General features: G+C 54.7%; 1 protein-coding gene across 3 annotated transcripts in view; it reads left to right on the top strand.

Moving 5' to 3' along the window:
• Positions 1-16,441, top strand: part of CNTN2 (contactin 2) — a 43,079-nt gene that overhangs the window by 22,111 nt on the left and 4,527 nt on the right. For all 3 annotated transcript variants that reach the window (XM_082461967.1, XM_082461965.1, XM_082461966.1), the window contains 20 exons: positions 2,507-2,651; positions 2,735-2,910; positions 3,070-3,165; positions 3,544-3,753; positions 4,020-4,119; positions 5,265-5,440; positions 5,859-5,995; positions 6,437-6,566; positions 7,940-8,090; positions 8,212-8,339; positions 8,672-8,847; positions 9,371-9,491; positions 9,992-10,150; positions 10,631-10,780; positions 12,890-12,960; positions 13,277-13,511; positions 13,842-13,954; positions 15,060-15,246; positions 15,588-15,700; positions 16,188-16,356. In XM_082461967.1, the coding sequence (XP_082318093.1) occupies positions 2,507-2,651; positions 2,735-2,910; positions 3,070-3,165; positions 3,544-3,753; positions 4,020-4,119; positions 5,265-5,440; positions 5,859-5,995; positions 6,437-6,566; positions 7,940-8,090; positions 8,212-8,339; positions 8,672-8,847; positions 9,371-9,491; positions 9,992-10,150; positions 10,631-10,780; positions 12,890-12,960; positions 13,277-13,511; positions 13,842-13,954; positions 15,060-15,246; positions 15,588-15,700; positions 16,188-16,356 (2,943 nt within the window). The remainder of the gene's footprint in view (positions 1-2,506; positions 2,652-2,734; positions 2,911-3,069; positions 3,166-3,543; positions 3,754-4,019; positions 4,120-5,264; positions 5,441-5,858; positions 5,996-6,436; positions 6,567-7,939; positions 8,091-8,211; positions 8,340-8,671; positions 8,848-9,370; positions 9,492-9,991; positions 10,151-10,630; positions 10,781-12,889; positions 12,961-13,276; positions 13,512-13,841; positions 13,955-15,059; positions 15,247-15,587; positions 15,701-16,187; positions 16,357-16,441) is intronic.

The following is a 16,441-nucleotide window of genomic DNA, read 5'->3' as shown; positions in this document are numbered from 1 at the left end:
AGGTGCGGGGTGAGTGAGGGTGTGTCTGTGGATGTTTGAGAGGGTGGAGATGTGAGTGAGTTATTGCATGGAGGGCATGCTACATTTGGGGGGATGATGAATGTGTATAGAAGGCCTTACACACAGTGCCATGGCTCTCAACTCTATCTGCTCTTCAGAATGCCCATGAGGCCCTTTTAAAATCTAGATTCCTGGGCCTCACTCCTAGAGATTCTGATTCAGTACCCCCAGGATGCAACAGTATCTCTGATGGTCCTGATGGGAAACTGAAGTCAAGAATTCTGAGCCCTGTGGTTAAGGACGCTGGCTATGGGGGGAGGCTGGCCAGGGTCCACATCCCTAGATCTGCTCCTTCTCGCTGTGTGACTTGGGGCAAGTTATTTAACCTTCTAAGTCTCAGTTTTCACATTAGCCAAACGAGAAAATGGCACTGCCTACCTTGTGAAGAGGTTATGAGAAAGAAATGTGGAGCATGGTATTTGGTAAAGAGTTAGCCCTCAATAAATAGCATCTATTTTGTTATTATGAATGCCTAGATGTAGATATAAATCAGTATATGTGGACATTTGTAGCCATATGTGCATGGGAACGGATGTGTGTATAAATGTGTATATCTGACTACTGGAGTAGCTTAGAGTCATGTATGTATATATGTGTGGTGTCTGTGTGCCTGTAAGGAAGTGTGTGTACGTGAGAGGTGGAAAGCATGTGTCTGTGGATATTGGGGTGAGGGTGTGTACATGGCTGAATGCCGGGGAGAATGCTTTTTCTGGAAGCTTAAATTATCAGTGTGCCCCAGGCCCACTCAGCCACCATCCCCACCCCCCCCACCACCACCATCCAGACAGAGTTACTGGAAGCTGCTGTTATGCAAGGTTGTTCCCAGCAGCCTGGCTGCCTCGGCTACCCCTCCTCTCCCTCCCCTCCCGGCAGTCCCAGCTGGGGCAGGGTCCCTACCTTCCACCACCATCATTAATTTAGGATTAAGCTGGGCTCTCCAGCCGAGAAGATGCGCCGCCATCTCCGAGGCCTGGGGCGGCAATGAGGAATAGTGATGGGTGGTGGGGAGGGGGGAGGGGGGATGCCATTTCAGGGAGCCGTGCCTCCTTCCTCATTCTGAGAGCTGCTTAACAGCTGCCATCACTCCCAGGGGTCCAAGTCTGGGCCTCAGCTGTGGCATGGGGCCCACCCCCACCCCTGGACTAAGGCTGACAGCTGGGTGCACCAGGAGAGCAGGCACTAATTGGTTAATGGGGATCCCCCCACGACCCACCAAGGAGGGCCTGAAATCAGCTTCATGGAGGGTTAGGAGCCAATTAGGGGTGGCCTGGCTCCTGCCTGACACCACAAAGGCAAAGAATGACGGGCCGCACCAGTCAGCAAACAGAGGCAGATGTGAAACACTGCCCTGTGCCTCTCAGACCCTGCCCCGGTGAACCTGGACGAGGGGACGTGAAGAGCAAGGCATCTGCCTGGGAGGGGGCCAGGCAGGAAAATGCCATTTGCATGTGGGATACCCATCTGCCCAGCAAATGCAGGAACCCGAGGTCTAGAACTGCGCGTGCCACAGGCTTGCCCTGTGACCGTGGGCAAGTCGCTCCCTTTTCTGGGCCTCTCTTTCTTGAAATGTCACAGTGGAATTTTATAAAATGCCCCAAAGCAACCTGTACGTCGTCCACCCACCATTGAGACTTCCTCTTCCCCTGACCCCCACCCGGCCCCCTCACTTGGGTCCAGGAGACGGAGGCTGAGTACACACCCTGTGTCAGGCTGAGCCCTGCTACGGACTCTGGGAGGGGGGTTCATCTTCTTTCCATTTCACAGGTGGAGACGCTGAGGCTTAGAAGCGTCCTGTAACAGCCAATAGAGGCCCAGAGCCAGAGCACGTTCTCTCAGGACGCCCTCCCCAGAAGGGGCACTAGGCTCCAGGGCCACACCTCCTCTCTCCCCCTTTTCAGCCAGTGGCTTCCATGCATCTCTCAAGGCCCATCTCACACCCTGCAGGTCAGCTCTTCCATGAGTCCCCTGACTGCTTCCACTCCAAGGGTCCCTGCTCTTGAACCTAAACCACTATTACGGCTCTCGCCTACTGTCAGTTTTCTGTCTTCTTCCCTGGATCGCAAGCTCCTTGAGGAAGAGGGACTGTGTCTTACTCATTTTGCTACACAGTGCCTCACCCAGTGCTAAGTATACAGCAGGTACTCAATATCTGAGTATAGGAGGGGTGACTGACTGAACTAATTGACTAGATGGGGTCTGCCCAACCTATTGAAATTCAAATTTTAATTAATTATAATTAAATAAAATTTAAAATCTGGTTCCTCAGCTGCACTAGCCGTATTTCAGGGGCACAATGGCTAGTGGCAAATGGCTACTGTACCGGACAGGGTAGAAAATGGAACCTTTCCAACACTGCCGAACGTTCTATTGGACAGCACTGCCCTGGAAGCCAGGCTCCAGCTGGCCCCTAGGCCCTGAGACCTCTGGTGGTGTCCCCCATCTGCAGCTTGGAGCTCAGCCTGGGGATCCCCGGCCACCTTTGGGCCTGTCTTTGAAGACCAGCCCCTCGGTCTGCTATTCCCAGAGGAGTCCACAGAGGAGAAGGTGACACTGGCATGCCGTGCCCGGGCCAGCCCTCCGGCCACCTACAGGTGAGACCCCCGCAGTGGTGCTGGGAGGCCCTGGGCAGTGGGCAATTTTTCGTCACATCAGCCCCTCTCTGCCCCCACTGCAGGTGGAAGATGAATGGCACCGAGATGAAGCTGGAGCCAGGCTCCCGCCACCAGCTGGTTGGGGGCAACCTGGTCATCATGAACCCCACCAAAGCCCAGGACGCCGGCGTCTACCAGTGCCTGGCCTCCAACCCAGTGGGCACCGTTGTCAGCAGGGAGGCTGTCCTCCGCTTTGGCTGTGAGCCCCACGGGGTGCCGGGACGCTTTGGGGGTAGAGAAGAAAGGGCTGGAAAAAGTGTCCAGAAAGGGCGGGTGACTACTTCCCCATGGAGCCTGAGCTGGCGAGGGTCCCCCAGGCTTGGAGGACAACGCCTGAGCACATGGTCTCCACCTCCAGTCCTGCAGGAATTCTCCAAGGAGGAGCGAGACCCAGTGAAAACCCACGAAGGTTGGGGTGTGATGTTGCCCTGTAACCCACCCGCCCACTACCCAGGTGAGTCAGGCCCCTGGACCATGTTAGACGGAGGGCACAGGAGGGGCTTCTGGCCACTCAGCAGAAGAGGGATGGAATAAGAGGTGGTGAGTGACCCTTGGAAGCACTGATCCCTGGGTGCCAACTCTAAATGATTCTGTGCCCCACCCCCATCAGACTGGGAGGTCCCCAAGGGCAGGGGCTGTTTCCCCAGCAGACAGCACTCCCTGACGGCAGAGATAAAGTTGCATCTTCCCTCTAGGTCTCCCCTCAGCCCCAGTTCAGAGCACAGGGGCTCTCAGGACAGGGTCTACAGATCCCCAGCAGCGCGTTGAGGTCCTACCCAGAGTTGCTCCATTAGCCCAGCACCCCCGGTTTCCTCAAACTCCCCATTCCTAGGCTTGTCCTACCGCTGGCTCCTCAACGAGTTCCCCAACTTCATCCCTACGGACGGGCGTCACTTCGTGTCCCAGACCACAGGGAACCTGTACATTGCCCGGACCAATGCCTCAGACTTGGGCAACTACTCCTGCCTGGCCACAAGCCACATGGATTTCTCCACCAAGAGCGTCTTCAGCAAGTTTGCTCAGCTCAACCTGGCTGCAGAAGGTCAGGGTCAGCGGGCAAGGCGAGGAGGAGGGAGCTGAAGGGGTCAGGGGGCGTTCCCTTTGAAGTTGTGAAGAGCAGCTCAAAGGGCACGGGGTCTGGGCCTGGACCCCAGGGTCTTCCTGCTACATGGCCTCAGACCCTTGCTGCATGCCCCCAGGGGGAAAGGGAGTCAAGAAAGTGTGGGCTCTGAGTTGTGCTGAGATCCTAAGCACAGGAGCACCTGATCTGGATCAGCTACATCTGACATGTGAACCCTCTCTCCCCAGACACCAGGCTCTTTGCCCCCAGCATCAAGGCCCGGTTCCCAGCAGAGACCTATGCACTGGTGGGGCAGCAGGTCACCCTGGAGTGCTTCGCCTTCGGGAAGTGAGTGGTAGGGGAGGGAGGGGGCAGGCCAGGGCACAGCCTCTCAGAGCCCCTCAAGGAGAGGGCAGGCAGGGCCAGCTCTCAGCCATCTTGGTGCCTTCGCAGGGTCTAGCAGAGTGCCGGACCCACAGTGGGTAGCAACCGCCACTCACTGGGCACTAACTCTCTGGGTGAGGCATCTTCCCAGCAACGTGCATGATAGGCTCAGGCAGCTTATACAACACCCCAGGCTGGGGGCAGGTAGCATGGTGTGTGGACCCCAACCCAGCCTGCCTCGTTCAAATACTCGCTCTGTCACTTACTGGCTGGGAGACCTTGGGTAAACCACTTAACCTCTCTGTGCCTCAGTTTCCCTATTTGTACATGGTGATAATAATAGTACCTATCTCATGGGGTTGTTATGAGGATTGAATGAACTAATATATGTACAGTGCTTAGAATAGCATCTGGTATTTAGTTAGTATTCTATGGATGCTAACAGTTATCTCTTAAAATAGAAAATACATAATAGAACTCTTACTCTCTCAGAAAAAGGACTCACTGGAACAGGGCTAAGCAAATAGCAGGTACTCAATAAATGTTTGTAGAATGAATGAAAGAATGTGATTTGTGCATTGGTCCCCTCCTCCCTCACATATCTCCTGTGGTTACCCAAGATGCCCCCTGCTTTGTGGAAAGTTATTGGTCTTCCAGAAAATCCATATTTAAAACACATGAAGGGTAATACATTACCCTTTAAGACTCACTGATACCTCAGTCCATTTTCGTACACAGATTACTAACAACCAAATCCCCTTTGAAAAGTAGAGGCAAGGCCCTGTTGGGGAGAGGAGGAAGGGGACCCATAAAGAACCAGGTTGCAGGCCACTGCTGAGGAGGGCAGGCTCAGAAGAGGCCAGGGCAGGCTGGGGGCAGGCAGGGAGGGCAAGTCAGCTTCAGGGAACAGACCACCTATGCTCTGAGCCTCCCTGGGAGAGGCCCCTCCTCCTCTCCTGGCCGCTCTCCCTCTGTCTCTTCCCGGCCCTCCTCCCCGTCGTCCCCACCTGCCCAGCATCTCAGGGGGGCCTGGGTTGGGGGAGGAGTTGCAGGCACAAGGGAGTCTGCCTAGCTCAGCACACCCCCTCTGGCTTTGTCTCCCCTGCCAGCCCCGTCCCCAGGATCAAGTGGCGCAAAGTGGATGGTTCCTTGTCCCCACAGTGGGCCACAGCCGAGCCCACCCTGCAGATCCCCAGCGTAGGCTTTGAGGACGAAGGCACCTACGAGTGTGAGGCGGAGAACTCCAAGGGCCGCGACACCGTCCAGGGCCGCATCATCGTGCAGGGTACAGGGCCGGACACGCTCGCCCCCTGCCTTCCCCTGTCCTTGAGGAAGCCGACCCAAAAGTCAGGGAGGAGATTAGGCAGCCCCTTGCTGAAACTTTCCTGCCCACGGGTTGCACTGGGTATGGGACCAGATGAGGCTGGTGCTGTGGTCAGCTCAGAGCTTCAGTCAGGGTTGCAGAAAGCACATGGAAAGGATTAGAATGACTTAAGTCGCTAAAACAGTTACTGACACAGGCACGAAGTGCCAGTTGTCTTGAACCTGCTTCTCCCCACCCCCCCATCCCGGAATGCGGCTGGCGCCCTCTGCTGTCTGGCACAGGAGCTGCAGCCCTGCAAATCCAGTCCAGTTAATCCGCGGAGCTCCTCCCAGCTCCTCCCCAGCCCCTCCCCAGCCTTGCTCTCCCTTGCTCCCCGCAGCTCAGCCCGAGTGGCTCAAGGTGATCTCAGACATGGAGGCTGACATCGGTTCCAACCTGCACTGGGAATGCGCAGCCGCCGGCAAGCCCCGGCCCACAGTGCGCTGGCTTCGGGATGGGGATCCTCTGGCCTCCCAGGTAGGAGACCTGGGGCTTCCTTCCACACACCCAGCACACCATCCTCTGCTCACCTGGTTCCCTCACCCTCCAGGTCTCCTCCCCTTCCACACACTGGCAACCCTTCTGGGCCAATTAGGGTGCCACAGGGTAGTTCTAGGTGCTTCTCTCCATCCCAGAGTCACATGGCCTCAGGCTGGTCAACTGGATAGAGTCTGGAGGGTCCAGGGACCTGAGTCCAGGCCCAACTCAGCCACAAAAGCACTATGTGGTCCTGAGTGTGTCACTCGCCCCTCTGGCTTCCATGTGCAGACGTGCGGGGAGGCCTGGGGAATCTCTGCGTCCTGGGATTCCAGGTGGCCCTGGATAGGACTGGGCATACAGGCGCTCCCTCCAGGCAGCCCATTCTCCACTGCATCCACCCCATAAGCCCCCACCCAGTGGTCCTGATCTTCTGCACAGGCCCGGGTAGAAGTGCTGGCCGGGGACTTGCGATTCTCCAAGCTGAGCCTAGAGGACTCAGGCATGTACCAGTGTGTGGCGGAGAACAAGCACGGCACCATCTACGCCAGTGCCGAGCTGGCCGTGCAAGGTAAGGGGCCCAGGGAGAGAGGACGTCCCCGGGGACACCCAGGTGGGGGGCGTTAGGGGTTGTGAGTTGCAGCATTTCTAAACGCACACACTCACCTGGCAATTTTCCTTAGTTTTCCAACAGCTTCTGAGTAGAACTCAGGGATTTAAGACAGGAGATGAGACACTAGATGGAGCTCCCAGAGGACAGGGTCTCTGGCTTGACCCGCGTCTGACGTGGACAAAGTAAATGTCTGCCGCCATGAAAAAAGGTGGCAGAAGTCCCTGAACACCAAATCAGCTAGATTTGGGTTTAATGCAGCCCCTTTGCCTGTGTGACCTTCGGCAAGTTATTAATCTCTTTGTGTTTCAGTTTCTTGAATAATAAAATGTGGGCAATAATAGCCCAGCCCTCATAAGCTGCTGTGGGGATTAAAGGAGATGATAGAGCTAAAGCATAAAGAACCTGCCCATCACATAACAGGTGCCCAGTAAATGTCAGCTAGTCCAGTATCCTTAGATGTGTGACTTAAGCTTGTAGTCTGTTTCCTCATCTGTAAAATGGACAGAACTGTACCTACCTCATCCAATTGTAGTGAGGCTTAACTAAGACTCATTCATTCATTCAACCAATATTTCTTCAAAACCTCCTAAGAAGTGAACACAAAAGATAAGGTCTCTGCCTTCAAGTATCTTACAATCCAGTGGAGAGAGGGGGGCAAATAAACACAAAATCAAACAATTAAATAAGCTAATTTCAGACAGCCATAAAAAATACAGTATAAAGAAACTCCCTCAGAGTGCTGGGGGTAAGGTGGGCCAGTTAGAGGGGATGGTCAGGGAAGACCTCTCTGAAGAAGTTGCATTTGGGATGTGAACCAACCATGTGAAGATCTGGGGGCTTTCCAAGCAAAATGTATAGTAAGTGCAAAGGTCCTGAGGCAGGAAAAATCATCGCATCTTCACGGAACCAAAAAAAGAAGAAGAAACAAATGGCCCAGGTGATAGAGCACAATGAGTGAGGGAAGGAATGGAGCAGGATGTAATCAGAGAGGTAGGGACTCCTTTGTGAGCCCTTGGGAGGCGTTGGACTTTTTCTGAGTGTCTGTTTTGTGTTCTTAAAATGATATTCCTGGCAGCTGGGTGGAGAAGAGATTGTAGAAAGAAAATGCAAAATCAGGAGGGCCAACCAGCGGAGATCTGGTGGCAGTGGGGGTGATGAGAAGGGGCTGGATTCTGGCTATTTTGGAAGCGGTGCTGCTAGGGGTCACTCGTGGATTGGCCATAGAGGGAACATAAAATGTTTAACATGTAGCCAGGTGACATCTGACTCCAGGCCAACGAGTACTGGTTTGATTCCCTGCATGACTGTGGGGCACTCCCCCTTCCTTCCAGCACTTGCCCCCGACTTTAGGCTGAATCCTGTAAGGCGTCTGATCCCCGCAGCCCGAGGGGGAGAGATCGTTATCCCCTGTCAGCCCAGGGCAGCTCCGAAGGCCGTGGTGCTCTGGAGCAAAGGCACTGAGATTTTGGTCAACAGCAGCAGGTACAAGCCCCACCCCACCTGAGAAATTCCTGCCCACCCTCACTCTCCTTGGAGGTGAGTCCCCTTCCCATGACTATAGTGTGTCACTGGGTTGGCCAGATCTGCTCTGTCCTTGCTGCAGAGTGACTGTAACTCCGGATGGCACCTTGATCATAAGAAACATCAGTCGGTCAGATGAAGGCAAATATACCTGCTTTGCTGAGAATTTCATGGGCAAAGCCAACAGCACGGGCATCCTGTCTGTGCGAGGTAAGGACCATGGTTTGGCTGAGGTTGGTGACTCAGCCACCACGGGGTGCCATCCCTCCTCGCCATTGGGCTCTTGTGTTCCCATGTTCCTCCTAATTTGGTTTTGAGGCTACCCCAGGATTCGGTTTCTCTTGGGACTGCCCCCAAACACCGCCATCCAGGATATGCTCCTGCCTCCCTCCCACGCACTAGTGGGGCTGCTGGGATGCAGCTGTTGGCCACGCTGCCTGTTCTCTTTCCTGGGGCTCAAGACAGAGCCTCTCACCCTGCCCTGCTGCCCCTGCCTGGGCCTACTTCCTCCCCTTCCACTCAGGGGCCCTTTGTCTTGGCAGATGCAACCAAGATCACTCTAGCCCCCTCGAGTGCCGACATCAACTCGGGAGATAACCTGACCCTGCAGTGCCACGCCTCCCACGACCCCACCATGGACCTCACCTTCATCTGGACCCTGGACGACTTCCCCATCGATTTCGACAAACCTGGGGGTCACTACCGAAGGGCCAGTGTGGTAAGGCCTGAGGCCAGAGAACCCAGGGCTCCTCCCTCCTTCTGGGCAGACAGGGGACCCACGAGAGCCATCAACACCCCCAAAGCTTTTCTCCCTTCCCCCGGGAATGCCATGACGGCAAGCTCATCCCTGGGTTCATAAGCACCCTCCCTTAGAAGGGCAGTTCCCCGGATTCCACCCGACGTCTATGCATTTAGAAGAGGGTTAGGGTCAAACCTGGAATTCCAGACACCGAACAAGACTCACTCCCCTACTGTTGTTATCCCGCCCCCTAGCGCAGATGATATCATTAACTTGAACCATCACTGACTGTCTTCTGTAAAAAAATGTCGTTTAATCCCCAGTGGTACCAAGTAGAGAGTAGCTCATCCCTCCCGTGGAACAGAGAGGAAGAGCGAGGTGCAAGGGGTCTGGGGAAGTAGCAGAGCAGGGCACTCTGAGCCCTGCCTCCTGTGCCCTGACTCAGGCACTAGCCCAGGGCTGCTTCCTCTGACCTGCCCCGCTTCCTGTCCCCCGTGTGCAGAAGGAGACGGTTGGGGATCTGACCATCCTGAACGCCCAGCTGCGCCACGGTGGGAAGTACACATGCATGGCCCAGACGGTGGTGGACAGTGCATCTAAGGAGGCCACAGTCCTGGTCCGAGGTGATGGGGTTTCCCACCCCACCCCCACCGTGACACCCTCAGGGGCCGGCTGGGCTATTCTGACCTTCGCTCCCTAACTCCCACCTCTCCCTGAAAGCTGTGGGAAGGGCTCCTAACAAGTCTGTTGAGCTGAACTCATCCCGTGGTTCTTCGCAGGTCCTAAATGAATAAAATATTCTTCCTCCAAAGCTAAAATTGTAAAAAATCCACTCCTAACACATCCCAAGACTGGAGAACTTGCTGAGGCCAGAAGTTTCAAAGCCTCGTGCTGGGAAATCTATACACATCTCTGTGTGAGAGCCTCTGTGACCCCTCCAGCCTTGGACACATCCATCCTCCTCAAAACACCCCATGCGCCACTCACTACTGCCCCCATTCCTTGCCCTCCCAACCCGGTGTGTGTTTCCTGCGCCCTCTGCTGCTCCCTCTTGGTACTGCACCAGCCCAAGCGAGCCTGAAGGAGGTTGGCTCAAATTTGTTGCTCTGACCTCTTGGTGCAGGTCCGCCAGGTCCCCCAGGAGGCGTGGTTGTGAGAGACATCGGTGACACCACTGTCCAGCTCAGCTGGAGCCGTGGCTTTGACAACCACAGCCCCATTGCCAAGTACACCCTGCAAGCTCGCACTCTACCTGCAGGGAAGTGGAAGCAGGTTCGGACCAGTAAGTGTGAGGCCCCACCCAGGTTAGTACTGATTAGGCCTGGCTGTAGGGGGGGCGGGGAGGGCTGGGGGTCAGAGGCCAAGGCTGAGCCTGGATCTTCGAAGAGGGACAAGTGTAGACCCCCTGCCTGCAGGGAGCTCCCAGGCCATTAGAGAAGATGGTCACACAGGCGGCAGAAGAATGGGGAGAGAGTTGGAGGGGGAGGCACTCAGTCTGCACCCTTGAAACATTGGCAGAACTATTAATGGGGCAATGAAAACATTCATGTGGGTGTGGGGTGCACACAACATCTTACAAAGGCTCCAAGGCAGGGAGGTCTACGAGTTTCCCAATCATTCCTGAAAAAGGTATTGAACTCTTAATATAGCGGGTACCACCGTGAAAGCTGGGTATAAAAAAGTGATTCATACCTAGTCCCTGCCCCTTTCCATCCAGATCAGTAAATGAAGTGCAGAACACTGACTCCCTGGTGCTTTGCAGATCCCGCCAACATCGAGGGCAACGCCGAGACCGCCCAGGTGCTGGGCCTCACGCCCTGGATGGACTATGAGTTCCGGGTTTCAGCCAGCAACATCCTGGGCACTGGGGAGCCCAGTGGGCCCTCCAGCAAAATCCGGACCAAGGAAGCAGGTCAGAGCCCTGGGTGAGAAGTAATGTCAGGGCACACACCCTAGCCCTCCTTAAAGGGAGCCCCAAGCAAGCAGCAATTACATGGAGTTCCAACCCTGCTCACCAGGCTTCGGACTCTAACAAAACAGATGGGAAAGGAACACAAGTCAGAGCGAGGCCGCAACACTGCACAACGTACTGTGCCCTGGGCCACAGCCTGTCAGGGCTGGAAGCCAGCCAGTCCAAACCCCTCACTTAAAAAATAGGCCAACCTTACAACTGCATGTGAATCTACAATTGTTGCAAAGTAAAAAGTTTAATTTTTTTAAACATGGAAAAACCAAAGGTTGGAGGAAGGAAGGGTCACACTGGCAGAGCCTGGACTTGAACCCAGGACCATGGGGTGATGGGCAGATATCCTCCCTGGAAGTGCACGAGCTGCAGGAATCAGTTAATGAGGAAGGGGTGTGTGTGTGTGTGTGTGTGTTTGTGTGTGTGTGTGTGTGTGTGTGTGTTGTGCAGGGCACTAAGTAAGCAGCCGGTGCTCTAAGTCCTTCTTTAGATGGTTTCTTTGGGAGCAGGAGGAATGGACAATCTGCCCACAACCCTCCCTGAAAGGCAGGTAGGTGTCAGAACCTGAGTGGGGAAGGAAGGGAAGAAGTGAAGGTGAAGGCCCAGAACGAGAACCCTGGGATCCTGAGACCAGCAGCATGGAATCAGGACCTGCCTCCCCTCCACACCCACCCAGGCCTGCCCCGCTGGATGTGTAATGAGGGTCTGCCTTTTTGTGTCCATAAACATGGTTTCCTATGTGCCCCATGCTGACTCTCCAGGCTCTTTCTGGAATCATTCAATATTTTTAACTGGTACCTCTCCTGAGTAAAGAATTCCAGAAGGAGCACTTTCTTTGATTGCACTTCTTGGACAGTCAAAGGGTGAGGAGTGGTCTCCTTCACTGTAGTATCCAGGAGTTGAGCACAAAGACAGCTATGGTGCAGAAGAAAGACGATGAGATTTCAAATCAGAAGAGCTGAGTTCAAATTCAAACTGTGACATTTATTAGCTGTGTGACTTTAGGCAAGTCACTTAACTGCTCTGGGCCTCAATCTTTCCACTCTGAAAAGGGTAATATGAATGCCCACCTCACAGGATCAAATGGATAATGTGTTTAAGTGCCCTTTGCAAATGAGAAGGCCCTAAAGTATCATCAGAACCAAGTGATAAGTCTCCAATTGCTGGATCATCTACAGAAATATTTTAACCCTCAGCCAAGTTACCCCCTGCCAAGCTTCACGATCTAATTAAATACATTCTTGTTTTAATATCAGCCTTTTGAATACTAGAGACAATTAGGAAATTAAGTCTGCCATGAAAATAAAAAATAATAATAATAAAACACCCTGTAACCCAAAAGAAATGTTTTTTGGATTAACTGCAGTTCTGAATTATTTATTCCCCTTAATTTAAAGCAAATTGGAGTTGGTCTCTGCTACTTAGTTTAAACCAACAAGAGGGATGAGGATAATCATTTATGGAGTGTATACTGTATGTATATGCTAGCCACTGTCTTGTTTAATTTTATTCTTCTTACAGCCTTTGAGAGAAACATTATTATCCTTATCTTACAGAGAGGGGAAGCAGAGGCTCAGAGAGGTTAAGTAACTCACCCAGAGAAACTCAGCTAGTAAGTGGCAGAGGTGGAATCTGATCTCAGGTCTGCTTGACTGCAAAGCCCACGTCCAGAGGGACTCTTGAAGGACAAAACCAGGGCCCATTGGAATAGTTTCAGAAGGATAGGTGTTAACTCTTCTCTAAATGTTTGGTAGAACTCACCTGTGAAGCCATCTGGTCCTGGACTTTGGTTTATTGAGAGTTTTTAAATTACTGATTCAATTTCAGTACTGGTAATCAATCTGTTCATATTTTCTATTTCTCCCTGGTTCTGGTTCAGTCTTGGGAGATTGTACTTTTCTAAGAATTTGTCCGTTTCTTCTAGGTTGTCCATTTTATTGGCGTATAGCCAGGGCCCATTGGAAGGGTGTCCTTGGCCTAGGATGCTTTTCGGTCTCAGACTCAGAGCTTTTGTTCCCTCACTGCCCATTAACTGCCTGTGTCCCTTGGCCCTGACAGCCCCTTCGGTGGCACCCTCAGGTCTCAGAGGAGGTGGTGGAGCCCCTGGAGAGCTCATTGTCAACTGGACGGTAAGCTGCAAGGACAGAGGCAGGACTATGCCTCCAGTTCTCTGGGGGGACAAGTTCTACCCCACCCTCACCCCCTCCCGCACCTGGTGGGACTCGTCTCAGGAGTTGAGCGGCATGCAGAGAGGACCCAGACAGAGCCACTGCACGGTCCTGACTCCAGAGCAGACAAGGTCCCTCCCCTCCCCTGGTACCCACTGCAGGATGGAACCACCACAGTCCTGGGGCCACCCCTCTCGGTGAAGGCTGGGTGGGGCTGGAGGACGGGCAGGGAAACGCAGCCGCGGCCCCTCGCCCACGCCACGCTCTTGCCCCTCAGCCCATGTCCCGGGAGTACCAGAACGGAGACGGCTTCGGCTACCTGCTGTCCTTCCGCAGGCAGGGCAGCACTAGCTGGCAGACCGCGCGGGTGCCCGGCGCCGATGCCCAGTACTTCGTCTACAGCAATGAGAGCGTCCGGCCTTACACGCCCTTTGAGGTCAAGATCCGCAGCTACAACCACCGCGGGGATGGGCCTGAGAGCCTCACCGCGATCGTGTACTCGGCTGAGGAAGGTGGGCCACCCCGGGGCCCGTGCGGCGTCCCCACCCCAGCAGCTTGCCCACGGGGTGTAGGGTGGCGGAGTGCTCCTCACACCCCTGCTGGGTTCCATAGGTGGGGTGGAGAGGACACCTGGCTTCCTTCCCAGCCCTCGCTACCTCGTCTCCCCTCAGGCCTAGCGGAGGGAGGCTCTCTGGAAAGAGAAGTGGGCCCCGGGAGATGCTCTGCACCCTGCACCCTGGGCTCTTTAAAATCCTAAGAGAGGGCAGTCCCAGTCGGCAGCTGCTCTGTAGGGCACAGGGAGTGCCTGGGAATCCACACCCACATTCTGTGTCGGTCCCCAGAGCCCAGGGTGGCCCCTACCAAGGTCTGGGCCAAAGGGGTCTCATCCTCAGAGATGAACGTGACCTGGGAACCGGTGCGGCAGGACATGAATGGTATCCTCCTGGGGTATGAGGTGAGCACTGACCTGGGCTGGGAGAGGAAGGGGTCGGGGGGTCAAGGCGCGGGGGCACCTCATGGCTTGCTAGCCCTCCTCCTGGACTCACTCATCCACTAACCAGGCACACAGCACGCAGTCTATGCAGCACCGTGGACGCAACCTCAGCTAAGCCCCTCTGGCTGATGCCTGTGGACAGCCTTGACGTTACTGCTTGGCTCGAGCCGGCCCTGGACGCTGTGGGAGCCCAGGGGAGGAGGAGCGGTTTCTGGAAGGGGCACGGCCTGCCCGTTTCATGCCAGAGCCCAGTTAGCCTGGCATCCTCAGGGCTGCAGAGAACAGCATGGCCTCCTCTATGTACCAGCCGCTCATCCTGTCCCTGAGGAACTCGGGGCCCGGCAGCTTCTGACCCAAGACTTGGGCCCACTGGTGACTCCACACTGGGGTACATGTGGGGGTGGATGGAGAGTGAGAGAAAGCGAGAGGAAGGGACAGAAGGACAAGCAGGAAATGTCATTGTCTAAGGGAGAATCATCATACTAGTGATGTTGTAAATTCCATTCAGGAGAGTCAGCTCTGGGCTCTAGCACGATGGGCTAGGCGAGCCCCACTGAGGAGATAGCTGCAAACTCTGCCATTGATTTGGAAGACTATCTAGAAGGCCTTGGTGTTACAAGGTCTATGACAATGGGTTTGCATTTACTAGGCAGCCCTCGTAAGCTTGCTGGAGTGCGGGCTGGGGGACTACTTTGCAAGTACAATATGCATTTCATAGCCTTTAAACAGAGTCCCCACGGGATTCCTTGAATTAATTAAACGGGGTTGGTTTCAGCAGGCCATCGCTAGGTTGAGTCTGTGCCCACACCCCCACTCCCTCGTTCAGCCCACGTATTAAGCTCTCTCGTTGAACTGGGCACTCTGCTGGGCACCAAGAAGGGAGCAGCAACTTACATCAACTTGTCCCTGCTCTCTTGGAGCTCATGATCTAGTGTCTGGGTTCTGAGACCTGAGACTGAGTTACAAGCACCAGCGAGGAGCAGGATGCAGGTCCAGAGCCGGGGTCAGGGTAGCCCCGAGGTCCAGGGTTTGACGGCTGACCCTAGGGTACCTCTGCCCCCTTCAGATCCGCTACTGGAAAGCCGGGGACAAAGAAGCAGCTGCTGACCGAGTGAGGACAGCAGGGCTAGACACCAGTGCCCTAGTCACCGGCCTACACTACAACACCAAGTACCACGTGACTGTGCGGGCCTACAACCGGGCCGGCACTGGGCCGGCCAGCCCTTCCGCCAATGCCACGACCGTGAAGCCCCGTGAGTCCGTCAGCCTGGATGGGGGTGGAGGGGTGTATTTTGGAGGGGGTGCCTCTAGGATCACTCTTTCCTCGAAAGACAAATGCTCCAGCCCACAAGCCCTGGGCGGGACAGAAACGAGGCAGCACGGCTAATAATAATAAGGGAATGGAATTCATGGCCTCTGAAGTGCCTCCCTTTTCTCCAACCTTTGTTGGAGTTTGTTTCTCAGGCAGTGGTGACAGAATGTTCTGGGTACAACTGCTTTGGGCAGACGTCTAGAAAAAGGCTGGCTAAAAGCAAGGGGGTGAGTGGTGGGGAAACATTAGGAGGTCTCCCCGACTCTCTCCCTCCTCTGGCAGCTCCACGGCGACCCCCTGGCAACATCTCTTGGACTTTCTCGAGCTCCAGTCTTAGTATTAAGTGGGACCCTGTGGTCCCGCTCCGAAATGAGTCTGCAGTCACAGGCTATAAGGTAAGGAAGGGATCAACCAGGCATTGAACGCTGAGGAAGAGCTCACTTGTATTTCTGGCAGACACAAGGGAGCTGCAGTTTCTAGCCAGAAGGATCTGAGTTAGGTGTAAGCAAAAAGTTTGGGATTGTGAGTGGCGTGAAATTCACGAGCAGTTCTTCAGGGAGCATGTAGTAGAGACTAGAAGAAAATGGTATGACTGCGGAAAGGCAGGGTTCATTTCACGGGGGCAGCGATGGACTGGGTGAAGTCTGGGTCCTTCTGGTCTAAGGAGTCTGCAAAACCAGTTCAGCTGCTTGCAAGCTTTTCTCGTCCCAGTGAGAAGCTTGTTCAAGAGCCTGGACCTGGTCAACAGGAAACAGGAGGGGTGAAGAGGCAGGACCTCGAGGGCCCAGAACCGTATGGGGTCCTCCCATTCCTGGGCCTAGGGAAGAGGAGAATCAGTCCTGGTGTAAGGAAACTCTTGCCTGGCTAATCCCCTTCCCACAGATGCTGTACCAGAACGACTTACACCCGATTCCCACGCTCCACCTCACCAGCAAGAATTGGATAGAAATTGCGGTTCCTGAAGACATTGGCCATGCCCTGGTGCAGATTCGGACCACAGGGCCAGGGGGGGACGGGGTCCCGGCAGAAGTCCACATCGTGAGGAATGGAGGTGCTGTCTCTCCCCTTATACCCCAGGAGTATCAGGGTCCATCCAGATGCCTGATGCAGGAATCATTCCCACCCAAGCCAGACCC

This window comes from Balaenoptera physalus (genome assembly GCF_965194825.1).
Source record: "Balaenoptera physalus genome assembly, chromosome: 1".
Classification (NCBI taxonomy): Eukaryota; Metazoa; Chordata; class Mammalia; order Artiodactyla; family Balaenopteridae; genus Balaenoptera; species Balaenoptera physalus.
Note: the sequence above shows the minus strand (reverse complement) of the source record. Positions and strands in the feature narration are given on the sequence as shown.